Source organism: Truncatella angustata, assembly GCF_020726525.1.
Source record: "Truncatella angustata strain MPI-SDFR-AT-0073 chromosome Unknown BKA67scaffold_2, whole genome shotgun sequence".
Classification (NCBI taxonomy): Eukaryota; Fungi; Ascomycota; class Sordariomycetes; order Amphisphaeriales; family Sporocadaceae; genus Truncatella; species Truncatella angustata.
Genome location: NW_025763382.1, coordinates 1,045,601 through 1,058,650, shown reverse-complemented (window position 1 = coordinate 1,058,650; position 13,050 = coordinate 1,045,601). Strand labels below are relative to the sequence as shown.

At 49.7% G+C, this 13,050-nt stretch overlaps 7 protein-coding genes across 7 annotated transcripts; 2 read left to right on the top strand and 5 right to left on the bottom strand.

Moving 5' to 3' along the window:
* Positions 1–69: 69 nt before the first annotated feature.
* Positions 70–1,431, bottom strand: BKA67DRAFT_654850 (FAD dependent oxidoreductase; the record flags this gene model as incomplete). The annotated part of the gene is made up of 2 exons (XM_046106629.1): positions 70–1,167; positions 1,222–1,431. The coding sequence occupies 2 exons, from the start codon at positions 1,429–1,431 to the stop codon at positions 70–72; spliced, it is 1,308 nt and encodes a 435-aa protein (XP_045960749.1).
* An 869-nt stretch (positions 1,432–2,300) lies between these two features.
* BKA67DRAFT_672285 (uncharacterized protein) lies at positions 2,301–3,232 on the top strand (the record flags this gene model as incomplete). The annotated part of the gene is made up of 2 exons (XM_046108713.1): positions 2,301–2,449; positions 2,500–3,232. The coding sequence occupies exons 1-2, from the start codon at positions 2,316–2,318 to the stop codon at positions 3,230–3,232; spliced, it is 867 nt and encodes a 288-aa protein (XP_045960748.1). The 5' UTR covers positions 2,301–2,315.
* Positions 3,233–3,339: 107 nt separating this feature from the next.
* BKA67DRAFT_552178 (L-asparaginase) lies at positions 3,340–4,665 on the bottom strand. Its single transcript, XM_046101819.1, has one exon. The coding sequence runs from the start codon at positions 4,514–4,516 to the stop codon at positions 3,419–3,421; it is 1,098 nt and encodes a 365-aa protein (XP_045960747.1). The 5' UTR covers positions 4,517–4,665; the 3' UTR covers positions 3,340–3,418.
* Positions 4,666–5,107: 442 nt separating this feature from the next.
* Positions 5,108–6,414, bottom strand: BKA67DRAFT_552176 (dihydrodipicolinate synthetase). The gene has a single exon (XM_046101818.1). The coding sequence runs from the start codon at positions 6,200–6,202 to the stop codon at positions 5,255–5,257; it is 948 nt and encodes a 315-aa protein (XP_045960746.1). The 5' UTR covers positions 6,203–6,414; the 3' UTR covers positions 5,108–5,254.
* A 265-nt stretch (positions 6,415–6,679) lies between these two features.
* On the top strand, positions 6,680–8,894 carry BKA67DRAFT_552173 (pyrroline-5-carboxylate dehydrogenase). The gene is made up of 3 exons (XM_046101817.1): positions 6,680–7,086; positions 7,140–8,562; positions 8,622–8,894. Exons 1-3 carry the CDS (start codon positions 6,958–6,960, stop codon positions 8,792–8,794), a joined length of 1,725 nt encoding a protein of 574 aa, XP_045960745.1. The 5' UTR covers positions 6,680–6,957; the 3' UTR covers positions 8,795–8,894.
* Positions 8,895–9,290: 396 nt separating this feature from the next.
* Positions 9,291–10,544, bottom strand: BKA67DRAFT_552172 (pyrroline-5-carboxylate reductase dimerization-domain-containing protein). Its single transcript, XM_046101816.1, has 2 exons — positions 10,251–10,544; positions 9,291–10,196 (listed from the first exon to the last, which is right to left on the bottom strand). Exons 1-2 carry the CDS (start codon positions 10,276–10,278, stop codon positions 9,337–9,339), a joined length of 888 nt encoding a protein of 295 aa, XP_045960744.1. The 5' UTR covers positions 10,279–10,544; the 3' UTR covers positions 9,291–9,336.
* A 122-nt stretch (positions 10,545–10,666) lies between these two features.
* On the bottom strand, positions 10,667–12,029 carry BKA67DRAFT_654844 (proline dehydrogenase; the record flags this gene model as incomplete). Its single annotated transcript, XM_046106628.1, has 2 exons — positions 10,667–11,480; positions 11,539–12,029. 2 exons carry the CDS (start codon positions 12,027–12,029, stop codon positions 10,667–10,669), a joined length of 1,305 nt encoding a protein of 434 aa, XP_045960743.1.
* Between the last annotated feature and the right edge of the window lie 1,021 nt (positions 12,030–13,050).

The following is a 13,050-nucleotide window of genomic DNA, read 5'->3' as shown; positions in this document are numbered from 1 at the left end:
GAGCTTTGAACCATGATGTTATAACATGCATTGATAACGCGTAAATAATGGATACAATCTATGTGGCTATTACAACTTGCTCTCTCTCGCGCGCTTTATATCACGGTATTCCGTGGTGTTACCGATTCGCCAACTCACGCCGCTACCCCAATCCTCGCCAGTCTTGGTTTTGGGGGCCTTCCAACGCCACCTGGTATTGTCCTGACCCTTCGATGATGCCAGGAGTGCGGTTATCCACTTCCCTACGATAGGGAACATCTTGAAACCGTGCCCCGAGTCTCCAGAAAGCAGGACGACAGAGTTGGAGGATTCAGGGACGTAGTCTACAATGAAGTCAGAGTCGGCAGTGTCGGCAAACCAACAGAGCGACTTCCTGACGAACGGCCTCTCGGCCAGCGCCGGGATGGTTTGGCGCAATAGCTCTCGAAGCTTGACCTCGTCCTCCTCGGGCAGGAAACCTGAGCTAGCACCACGATGCTCCGGAGGGAGAGATACGCCCTTGTTGGTATTGATGTAGCCACCACCCATGGGGCAGAGCTTGAGGAGGTTGGTCTCAGGATCAGGCTCGAAGAAGAATCCAAGATCTCGGGCATAGACGACTGGGATCCCGCGAAGTGCCGACGTCTCTTCGTCGGTCAAGTGGATGTGAGCAACTGACCAAGATTTGGCATCAACGTTTTGGCCAACCTCAGGGATCAGCTTGGCAGCTGCAGCGCCGGCGGCGACTATGACCAGAGCGGCACTGTGGAACTTGCCGTCCTTAGTCTTGATGCCCTTGCTCTTCTTTCCATTCGGAGTCTGCTCGTATATGATCCCTGCAACGGCGCCGGAAACCTTGCCAAGGAAGAATTTCACGCCTTGCGCCTGAGTAACCTTATGAACTGCTCTTAGGGCGTTAGCTGAGTGGGTGTAGCCATCGTAACGGTTCAGGTATCCTTTCCAGCCTGGCAGTGAGCCATTCAGTTGCCAGGACGCGTCTTGAATATCGTCCTTGGAGTCCAGTGACACGACGTGCTTGGCTAGCTTAGGATGCCTCTCAGCAGCCGCCCGAAACCTGTTCAGGGTGTCTACCGCCTTTGGCTGAGCTTTACCAGAGGCACAATGCAGAAAACCGACTCTGTGGAAATGAGGCGCAAAGAGAGGTGTTTTCCACGCTTCTGCAGCTTCCTAACGGTCAAGTAAGTTAATAGAATTGCGCAAACTGAGGCTGAATTGACGAACAATTGTCAGATCGGTGTACCATGGATCTTCGTACTCAGCCCGCATAATTTTGTTGAGATCGTTTGCGGCCGAGTAGGCAGAAGGTATCTCGTCATCTTGCTCAAATACTGTGACATTGGAGTAGCCACTTTGCGAGAGGTGTAGTGCAGTTGAGAGACCGAACGCACCAGCGCCAACGATGATAATGGGATCCTGCTTTGAGATCCCCATTTTTAAGAAATTGCACAGGTCAATATGTGAATTGAGAACTGAGTTGTGAAGGTGAAATGCTCATTGCCCAAATCCTTCACCCCAAACACCAGCAAGACGTCACCGTTTTTTATGGTAGTCACCATCATAGATTATGTGCCCGCTCCTAAATCGCAGCATCGCATTCCAATCGCAATGTCTTGTGATGCAAGCAAGTGGCATCATAATTGCAGGACAAGTTTAGTCCCGGATGTCGTGCCGTAAGATACAGCAATAGTGTATCAGTTCTCCCCCGCACTCGGCTATGTGGCCGAACGCGCAGGCTTAGCAAGTTAAGTTAGTTCGTCCACTGACCGATGCTGTAAAACAATTCGGGGGTTATTGATTATGTAGACCACAAAGCCGACTGGACCAAAACCATCGTTACCGCCCCTACGAATCACTGAGGTCTACGGCTATCATCGCATCTACTATGCGAGCCCATGGGCCTGAAGAACCGCCCCGCTATATTATCATGGCCGATATAGGTCCGAACCTATAGCAATGTTTACGCAAACTGAATCGTCTTTTCCTTCCGCACCAACAATAGTTTCGGCTATTCCGTATCACTTCTCAAGTACACACGTATCTATAACCGGCATTGCAATTGTATACGACTAGGCACCGACAGGCTCTAATATTGGTTAGATAATGATTCTCAGGCAGTTGACAAGGCGCTGCAGGTCAAAGCTACTGGAAGTGTAGTCGAATCGTGGATACTGATAGACTACTTTCTACGCCAATATTATAGTCTGCGGCTTTATCAATTCGCCCATAATTCTTGTGTGAACGCACGTCTTTGAAAAACGCCAAAAGTACCAAGTTAGATGGCTTTGCACGCGTGATTGTCTAGCATACAAAATAGCATGGCACAAGAACCAGCAGTTTCACCCTCGAGTCTTTGGCGGAACAACGCTTTACAAAGTCACCTTGCAGTGGACATCGTAGCTGCAGTTACCGCGGCCGCCGCTATTTCACCGATTATCACAGCCACCGACAGGTCAGTTATCATTGTAGGTATGTAGATCCAAGCATTTACACATCTTCCAGATCTGTGGTGGAAAGCGTTACGACTGGGCGGCCACTGGTACGGACACTGGCAAAACATTTGCTTTGCCCATTTACGCAACCACGCATATTCTTTGCAACTAAGCCCGTATTCGTTGTGTGGAGTTTATATGCCGCCACTTATCTGACAGCAAATGCGAGCGAGACGTTGATAGAAATATTTCTCGATGCGGACAAGGCTCTGGCCGGAACCCTCGTTTCATCTGCGGTCTTCGCTGTCAATACACCGCTCAGCGTCTGGAAGGATGTTCGCTTTGCTCAGTTCTTTGGAACCCGTGTGGTCGCGGCGCAATCAAGCACGGCAACAACCGCATCGACGTCGGTAGCGGCTGCACGCCGGAGAATGCCAGCTTCAGTAAGTGCAGCCTTCTTGGTTCGCGACATAATCACAGTCTTTGGGTCTTTCGCTATCGCGCCTCAATTCTCGGCCATGATACCCGATGGGTTGGCCCAAAGTGCCCAAGCCAAGGCCTCCGCTGCACAGTTGATTGTTCCGGCTATGACACAGATCGTGGCAACGCCAGTGCATTTGTTGGGGCTGGATCTGTACAATCGACCAGGTAGGAAGGGAGTTGAGGAGCGGATGAATGGTGCGCGTCGGAAGCTGCTGTCCACCACAGTCATGCGTGCCTTTCGACTAATACCGGCTTATGGATTTGGAATCATTTTCAATGGTAATCTTCGATCATCTCTGAGGAACAAGTTAACTAGTTAGCACTTGAAATCGAAGCGTATTTTCGGCAAGATCTCTTGTGGCACGGCTAAACACTTTGCGGAAAGCATGGATGAGTGGTATCGTTTTACACAACTCGCCATGCTTATAGCAAAAAGACTTTGGGTGCATATTATCATTAACTAATTACCATCTGATGGGTTCCCTGACAAGTCTATTACATTATACCTAACTTGAGGCAAACTCAAATAGTGTCTCCATCTGAGATGGATTGTATTTCGCATCCAAAGCTAGCTGCAAGGTGATACGGGCCTTCTGGGGGTTCAGGAATCCACTGCCGTATCCAGGAGTAGATGGAGGCTCAACATAGCCATCCATTGTCCTGCGAGAATATACCACTGAAGTCCCATTTTCCTCCACGAGCTGCTTGATCACCTCTCTGCCTGGCTGCGTCCAACCACCTGCACCCATACCTGCGAGCACTAGACCTTCGGCACCACTGGAGACGGCAGCAGTAGCGAGAGTGGGGTTGAGTCCCTGGTAGCCATAAAGGATATCGACTTGTGGCAGCACGTCCGTGTCTGTGACATCGAAATACGGCTTGCCGAGGGGGGTGCTTGGAGTGGAATAGAAAATGGGCTCAATGTTGATGAAGAAACCAAGATACCCTTGCTCGTGGGCCTGGAAGGTGTCAAGAGAGTTTGCATTCGTCTTTGTGGTGAAGTACGCGCTGGCGATACGATCGTTCAGGACGATCATCGTGCCGCGACCGCGAGCTGCAGGGTCCGCAGCCAGTGTGACGGCCTCCAGCAGGTTTATAGGACCGTCCGCGCTGATGGCCGTGGCTGGCCGCATCGCGCCGACAAACACGACGGGCTTCTCGGAGCGGATCGTCAAGTCCAGGAAGAACGCTGACTCCTCCAAGGTGTCTGTTCCATGAGTGACAATAACACCCTGACAATATGGGCTGTCCAGTTCCTCCTGAATCTGGTGCGTGAGATTCAGAAGAATTGCAGGGGTAATGCTCCCAGAGTCAACATTGGCAATTTGCACTCCCTTAACATTGGAAATGTTGAGAATCTCCGGGACAGCATTGATGAGCACCTCGACGCCTAGGGCACCAGCCTGGTACCCGGTTGTCTGATCCGCGCTGCCCGCACTGCCGGCGATTGTGCCGCCCGTTGCGAATATTGTTATGTTAGGCAAGCTTGCATTGTAGGATGTTTCGTCCCTAACAGTAAGCTTAGCAGCAGGCGGCAAGATAGGTGAAGCAGCCGCAATGGCCACTGACGAGGTGAGGAGGACGAAGCGGTTGATGGCGACCATGATGCATGCAACAGTACAAATATTGGAAGTGCTTGTTATCTGCCATGGTCTTGGAAGCCTAGGAGAGACTGCTTTATATGCTCACTTGGCTATGAGCCATCTACGAAAGGAAAGCTTCTCCAACGTCACCAATAGCAATTAGATACACTTTCAATTGGTGCACATAAGACCTAGAGGGTACGATAAGGCTAAGTGGGAGCTAGGTTACTCAAGATAGGCATATAGTCACTAGTTTGACATGGGCTATCTGGGCGCGATATTATCAACGACTCTTGGAAGTTGTCTAGATACTTTCTCGCGGATCTCGGGAGTGCTAGTCACCTTGGCGAATTGAGGATCAAACGATACTCTGCCCACGATCTGCCATGATAATAATTGCATTTCACTTTCAGATGCTATAAGGTGTCCGACAATGGCTTTCAACAAGGAAACACGAAAATGATAACAGTATTGTCATTCTGGATATAAGAAAGCCCACTACGTTGCTGTCGGAGGCTGGCGCCCGCGGGGTTCCTACTCCAGAATGTTGAACTAGACTAAGGTTAGACTAACTTGGAGCAACCGTTTAGAGGCTCGGCAGTGGGTCAAGCCCAGGCGTTATCTCCCGACTTATTTCTTCTGGGGCTGCTTCTTGGATCTTGATGAATGTCAATGATATCGCTCAGAAGAAACAGACTACAAATCTTTTCGAAATCCATTACTTGTTTATTTGTGCTTGCAAGCATCCTATCTTAGAAGTCATGATCGAAGGGGTAAGCTTTCCTCAATTTTCGCTACCTCTTCTGTACCTTGTCTTATCGTTTCCTTCACAGGCTCCGTTGGCGGATCGTACGGGGTCCTGGGTTGTAATTTTGTAACTGGATCCGAAATACCAGCGGCCGTCGCAGTCCGTATTGCGGCAGCGTATTTTGTAGCGCCAATTCCCGCCTTAATTTGTTGTTCTGCTAGAGCTGCTTTCTGATGCAACTCCAAAGCCTCTTGTTGTTTCCCTTCCCTGTAAAGATCGTAAATCTTCACGATTGTCTTTGGGAACACATTTGCAAAGGCTGCGATGCACCCGACTGATCCGGAACTTAGACCGCCGATGATGAAGTCTGATTGACCTCCGAATGTCGCAAAATTGGGAAGAGCAGCCGCAAGACGAGTGATCTTAGCCACTGATCCACAGGTGAGTTTGGTACCAACAATGTTTTCGTGCTTGTTGGCCAGCTTGGCGATCACGTCTGATCCAAGGTCGACACCGTTGCACACTCCAGGAAAGTTGTAAATGACGATGGGAAGCTTGCTACCCTTGGAGACGTCGGCGTAAAACCTCTCGATAACTTCTGGGGTGGTAGCTTTGCCAAAATACCCTGGTGGCAAGACCAAAGCAGAGTTGGCTCCAGCATCTGCCGCATCAGCGATGAGCTCAAGAACCTGCTTCGTCGAATGCGCTCCACATCCTGCCATAATAGGGAAGTCCGGGCCCACTGTTCTGCGGGCTGTATCAATCAAGGTCTTGCGCTCCTCGCGTGTCAGCAGAAACGCTTCAGCGTTCGTACCCAGAATGACTAGACCAGCCAGACCAGTTCGCGCCAGGTACGAATAGTAAGTGGCCTGTGAATCTAGGTCTAGCTCATCAGTCTCCGGGTTGAAGAATGTGACGGCAGGGCACCAGACGCCACTAGGGGGGATGTGATATGCCATCTTGTTGTCTTTGGGAAATAAATACGGTAGGATAGAACGAAACCTGTCGAATATCACTTATTGCACGCGGCTTTGTGGTTGGTTTTGCACAATATCAGTCAGTCAAACCCTTAGTATATAATACGTCCCTGGCAGGTGCCTTAGGAGCGTGTATATAGTTCTAATTACACATTTCTTGTTGTGCAGTGCAAGTGTATAATGCCGAGATCGCACTCATAACACCATTGCTCGAAACTGTTCAATTAATCCCCCGACAAGAGATTCAATGATACGACATCGCAACCGGCATCCGTCCGAATTCAAATGCGGAGTAGACATACTGTAGTGGCATATCTGTTCGGGCGCGCCGTCCTGCAGTCCTGCAGTCCTGCAAGTTGACGCGGGGAATGTGGATCCTGGCTAATTCCGAGTATACACCCTTCAGAAATCGCAGTGGGGAAGCCGGTAGAGAACCCGAGAACTAACCTCAGATATGCGGGCTCAGAACCGAATGCAGTATGATTAGCTAGTCACTTGACATGTTCATGATGGTGGATGAGGTTATGGCCGTACTCGGCTGGTGATCCAGTCTTGAGGCAATGCTTATTTGTCCCGATCAAGATCGCCATTTCAGCTCGACTACAAGTTTCCCTGTATATCCTTCAAAAACGCAATCCGAGGCCAGAACTTATTGAACAGCTAGCGCTGCGTCTCTCCATCTGTACCTCTACATCAGCCAGAACCGTTGAGTCCAAAGAATTCTGAAGAAAAAAAAAATGAGGAGATCTGTCACATCGAGGCCTTTGAGGGCTCTCCAAACGCGTAACGCCCTGCAAGGAGTTGCTGCGCGAAGAGGGAAAGTGACCGTGCCTTTCAGGTTGCCAGATGCTCGCAACGAGCCCAACGTCAGTCTCTAAGCAAATTCTGCCAGTTCCTTATTTACTAACACGAGGTTTAGCCTGAATACAGAAAAGGGTCGCCAGAAAGGCAAAGGCTAGAGGAGGCCCTGGTGAAACTACGATCACAGCTCCCAATTAAGAGCGATATATTCGTCAATGGCAAGGTACAAGCGCCATCGCAATCATTAGATCAGCCGCTGCCTGCCGAACATGCCACCACATTCACCAACTTTCCCTTGGCAAGCAAGGAGCAAGTCTCTCATGCGATTGAGTCTGCCCTGAAGGTCAAAAAGTCCTGGGAGCAGACTCCATTCGTTGATAGAGCCGCCATCTTTTTGAAGGCTGCCGAGCTTGTCTCGACGAAATATCGGTACGAACTTATCGCAGCGACTATGCTCGGCCAAGGCAAGAATATCTGGCAAGGTGAAGTCGACGCTGCTGCTGAGTTGGCTGATTTCTTCAGACTCAACTGCAACTACGCAGCCGAGATCATGGAGAGACAACATGACCGTGGTAGTGATGGAATGTGGACCAGGCTAGACTACCGACCTCTTGAAGGTTTCGTTTATGCTATCTCGCCATTCAACTTCACAGCTATTGGTGGTAATCTGATTTCTGGGCCAGCCTTGATGGGAAATGTGGTCCTTTGGAAGCCTTCGGCATCAAACATCTATGCTAGCACTATCGTGTACAAGATTCTGCTCGAAGCTGGTTTACCGCCGGATGTGATTCAGTTCATTCCTGGTGATGCGGAAGAAATAACCTCAACCGTCCTGGCACATCGCGAATTCTCCGGTCTGAACTTCGTTGGTTCTTCCGACGTCTTCCGCTCATTATATGCCAAGATTGGAGAGGGCATTGGCAACAAGACCTACCGTGATTTCCCCCGTGTTGTCGGAGAGACTAGTGGCAAGAATTTCACGTTGATCCACCCTTCGGCCGACATTGAGAGTGCTGTCTACCACACTATCCGCGGCTCCTTCGAGTACCAAGGTCAAAAATGTTCCGCCACTTCTCGCCTCTACCTTCCCGAGTCGCGGTCAAAGGAGTTCCTCGATGGCCTCCAAGCTAGAATCAAGGAGATCACAATTGGAAACCCTGACAAGGACCTTTCTGCCTTCATGGGTCCTGTTATCCATCAACGATCATTCGAAAAGATCAAGGGAATCATCGATGCTAGCAACAACGACCCTTCTCTTAAGCTGTTGGCAGGTGGCAAGTACGACGATTCGGAAGGTTTCTATGTCGAGCCCACCGTCTACCTGGCAGAATCACCAACACACAGACTGTTTGACGAGGAGATCTTTGGGCCCGTTCTAGCCATCCATGTGTACCCTGACAACCAATGGACATCCACTCTCGACCAGGTAGATAAGAGTGGTGGTGGCTTTGCGCTGACGGGCGCCGTCTTTGCCAACGACCGTGGCGCTCTTCGGGAGGCCGAGGACACTCTGAGGTATTCAGCCGGTAACCTTTACCTAAGTAAGCGATTCGAAATATTATCCTTTGGAAACCCATAGCTAACCAGTTTTACTTGCTAGACTGCAAAACTACTGCAGCACTTATCGGACAGCAATCTTTTGGTGGCAGCCGAGCTAGTGGTACTAACGACAAAGCAGGTAGCTCCAATGTTATGCTACGCTTCACTAGTCCCAGGTTAATCAAGGAAGAGTTCTTCGGACAGTCTGGATTTCAGTACCCCAGCAATTATTAGCATGTCATGCATAGTATAGTTTGTAGCAATACCAATTGTGCTACGGTCAGTTGAACTTGGCACAAGGTTATATTGGCAGTCAAAACAAGTCAATTCCAATGAATATGCTTGAAAGAAGTGAAGGCAGATGTGTCACTACACCCTCACACAAATAAAGTTCTTACTTTATAATCGCCCTCACTTGCTCAATCTTTACAGTCATTTTCATCCTTATAAGTCAGGGTTTTGAAGTACCAAGTGTCGCTTTTCGACTCCTCCCCATCCAGCGTGGGTGACATTGTAGACCACACTTTCAGCTGTATCAAGACATGGCAAAGTGTTTGAATAATACATAATTTGTCATGGAAATGATGTCTTAAGAAATCTGGATGAAGTTTCAGGATGCCTTCTTTTTATTTTATCTTACTTATTATCACCTTGATGGCAAACAACATTGAGCCTGCTCTACAGTCGTGTTTACGTCTCTTCTGAATGATGATAACAAGAAGTCATTGCAGTTCGTATGTTGATATCATTGCTGATATTCTGGAATTTGTACTATCTCAGTGCCTGGTGTCATTTACATGGGGATCCTTACCCATAAGCCGTGCAATCGTGACGGCTTCGCGCAGACCCCGGCTGAGACCACCACGAACACCAGTCTCCTCGAGCACCATAAGCCCGCCAATTGTGCAGCCTTCAGGCGATGTACCCTGATCTCTCAATATGCTGGGATGGACACCACTTTGTAACAGAGCAGCTGTACCTAGCATACTCTGCACTATTATGGCGTTGGCCTCATGTCTCGGTACCCCCACCGCGACCGCCGCATCTATCAGTGAGTCGACGATGACCGCGAAAAATGCAGGCGTCGATCCTCCCACGGCTGTAAAGGCGTCCATTTGACTAGGTGCCAAGTGCACTGTCTTGCCTATACAATTGAAGATGGCATCAGTAGTCTCCAGGTGCTGGGAAGGTAATTTCGGGTCCGGCTTCTCGATAGCCGTGATCGATTGGGCGACGATAGCCGCAATGTTCGGTAAAGTGCGCACTACCCAGATTTCAGATTTGTTGTCACTCGAACTTTTCGCAAGAGCGGTCTCAATCTGCTCCCTCGTCCAACCGGCAACGATGCTGATTAGCAGCTTGCCTGCGAGTGCATCGATAAAGCCGGGTTGTTGTAACGCCTCCTCGACATCTGCCGGGTCGACTCCAAGAAGGATGAAGTCCGACTGCTGTACCGCCTTGACATTGCCACCTCTTGAAATTTCCAGGCGGCTTTCGGAATCAGGAAATTTCTCTAGGAGACGCTTCTGAGAACGCTCACTGCGAACGCATGCGATGAAACGCTTGATCGGCAAGGAGGAGTTTTGACCACTCGTAGCCTTTACCAAGCTCTCCAAGATAGCAGTTCCGAGATTGCCTAGCGATTCTAGTTAGGTCCCAGTTGCTAATAATTTAAAGGATACCACTGTACCACAACCCAACACGCAAAGAGTCGACATCTTAAATGAGGTTTAGATAATAGTCACGCTTAGGCCAAATGAGTCTCGTGGGATACGCAAGGTTATACTATACTACTCAGAGCCAGCATGGGCCCCTGTCAAGTCGTCCTTGGGTCGGCCTCTGACGTATGTGGTGGCTAGGATTGAGCTTGGTATTGAAGATGTCGGGAAACCCGACATGTTAGCTCTGCGCTATTGTACTTTTGTGGGGAGGCCATCGGGACGCGACCCGGTCTGAGGCTTATCGAGGGCTGGATATAGTGAAACGTTCAGCAAGCAAGATACTGACAAAGGACAACGTAGAGAATCAGATTTCATGCTAAATTATTTCGTTGCTTCGTTCAGTCATCCGCCACACACTCAATACTATGCAACGCCATAAATCAAACTAGCTCGAAACGCGGAATGCCGTCTTCATCCTTCTCCAAGCCTCAGACTTCAGGGCGATGTACTCGTCCGTTGTCCGCATGACTGCATCGCGGTTCTCTACCGCGCGCCTAAGCAGGTAGGCCAGACATTCGCCCATGCTTCCCCAGGTGGAGCACTTGAAAACGTCGGGGGAGTTCTGGTTGTCGTCTTTCTCCGACAATAGCGAGAAGCTCACTTCGTCAGACATTCCATGTAACTGACCGAAACCAACAGGTATCGTAGGGAGGCCATTTCTGAGTCTCTCTTGGTGTAGTCTTTGAGCCGCAATAACGCTTGCTCTATTGTGGCTGGCCAGGAATAGGTTTACTGATGGGAAAGGCTTGCCGCCTTTTGCTCCAAACTCGCCAATCTGTCTCTTCAAAGCACCTGTCGCAATACTGTTATAGGTATTATCCGTCTCTTGTTTCGTGTCGTGGATCAATGATCGGTTATCTGAGAGTATATAGGCACCGCGTACTAGCTTCAAACCTAGCGTGAACTGTTCTTGGTGGGCGGCTTCCATATGCTCAGCGACGACAGCAGGAGTTTGTTTCAGATATGCCTGGTATGTGTTGTAGACAACAGCAGCACCGTCGCGATTAAACTGGCGCATCAAACCCAAGGTCACCGCTGCGATGCCTTTCTGGAAATGTTGGGACTCGGCATCGACGATAACTCGTATTGAGCGCGCCTTACATTCGGCACTGATCTCGTTAATTGCATCCAAGAATTGCTGTGGCGGTGTTTGGCCAGTAGCGAAAGCATTGGTCACTGCTGGGCCAGCTCCAGTCAACCTATAGGCACACTATCATCAGCTTGTCCAATATAACCGGAAGGTGATTTGAGACATACTTTACTGCAAGAAAATCGCCATCGTCAATCAGTTCCACAGTTTCAAGAGTACCTGCCCGCCACTCCTCTATGTGAGGACTGAAGGCAGGTTCTGCCGACTTGGCAATATCGTCCGAGTCAACTCCCTGCACATCTGCAGTCTGAGTTTTGTGGTCAAACACGGTTTCCCGTGCATATGTAAGGATCACACCTCTGAAACCAAGGTCTTTTAGTCGGCGTACACATTGCCTGGTCTCTGTCCCAGTCTCACCAGCGCAAAACTGATTATAAAATGTTTTCTTGAGCACCCCGTGAACGAAGGGGTTCTTGTCAACATTGAAAAGGAAGCCTCTGTCAGGTTTTGAAAGAAAAGATAGTAATTTGAGAGATGGTATAAGAAGGAATCGTTTGGACGATATGCCGGCGATGAGAAGAGATCTCACCAGCATGCTAGTTGGCAGCACTGCGAGGGGAAATCGACTGGCAACTTGCGCCGGCAGCGTCGCTGCCATTGTCGAGGCGTTCCGCAGAGACGTTACGACCCGGCCTTTCTCCATATCAACTGCGATGGGAGGAGAGATCAAAAGTGTGTGACTTCGTTCTGTGCGCTATAGTTCTGTACGATGACAATCTCAACCATTGAATCTCAACCATAGGATAATTAATATGTAGTACAGTCGTGAGGGGCCCAGCTATAGGATTGGGTTTCTGGACTATAATTGGGCCCAACTCCGCCTATCTACGGCCTATGCAGCTGCTATCAATCGCCATCATTACGTGCGGGGTGCTGCGATCGGAGGTCACGAGGCCACAAGCGGACTGCTGGATGCTATTCCGATGCCACCTTCGGGACGTGAAGCGACGGTGTTATCAGGTCTCGACCACCTGTGACTTCTCCAACTTTTGGCATTACCAATCGTGCATCAAAGTGGTAGCTTAAACTCTGGCAAGACGGTAAACCCGCCCGGCCAACTGTACACGAGCAATAGGGTATCTGTCTTGGCCCGATATGAATCGTGTCAGCTATCGCACAAGACGGCCTGGTTATCATACCTGGTCTCCGCTATAATCGGCGTGCCAGGTTTGCACGGAGTAAATCCCGGTTAGTTGGACGCTTGACCCCAGATATGCCCAAATATGCTGTGCATCTAGTGATAAGAGCGGGGAATTAGCGTGAGCACAGCGTGGAGTCGGCTGGCCCGAGTCGCGTTGAATACGACTACCGATACCCTATGTAGTGACGACTCCGAGATTAGGTACTCAAGCTCTGTCTCGTAGTAACGTCTATCCGTATAGTCGCACAGTACCATAGGCCTGGCAAACCTTGCAGGGGTGCGGCGCCCTAGTAGTCCTTGCTGCTCAGCTCATGGACGAGCCTTGACGCTTCGAAGTCTGATAATAACTCATAAGGTCCTCCCTTCGACCTCCAGATATTTTTCTCCTGATCTATACAAATCTCCATGTTGTACTTAATGTTTGTACTGCGATCTACATTAAACCCGACCACAGCGGTTCGAGACTTCAGTACCTACC

Bases quoted from the DNA above. Each gene is read 5' to 3' on its own strand.
- BKA67DRAFT_552173 (XM_046101817.1), top strand. From the start codon at position 6,958: ATGAGGAGATCTGTCACATCGAGGCCTTTGAGGGCTCTCCAAACGCGT. The intron at 7,087-7,139 runs GTCAGTCTCTAA...CACGAGGTTTAG, and splicing joins ATGCTCGCAACGAGCCCAAC to CCTGAATACAGAAAAGGGTC. The intron at 8,563-8,621 runs GTAAGCGATTCG...TTTACTTGCTAG, and splicing joins AGCCGGTAACCTTTACCTAA to ACTGCAAAACTACTGCAGCA.
- BKA67DRAFT_552172 (XM_046101816.1), bottom strand. From the start codon at position 10,278: ATGTCGACTCTTTGCGTGTTGGGTTGTG. The intron at 10,197-10,250 runs GTACAGTGGTAT...TAGAATCGCTAG, and splicing joins TCTTTGCGTGTTGGGTTGTG to GCAATCTCGGAACTGCTATC.
- BKA67DRAFT_552176 (XM_046101818.1), bottom strand. From the start codon at position 6,202: ATGGCATATCACATCCCCCCTAGTGGCGTCTGGTGCCCTGCCGTCACA.
- BKA67DRAFT_552178 (XM_046101819.1), bottom strand. From the start codon at position 4,516: ATGGTCGCCATCAACCGCTTCGTCCTCCTCACCTCGTCAGTGGCCATT.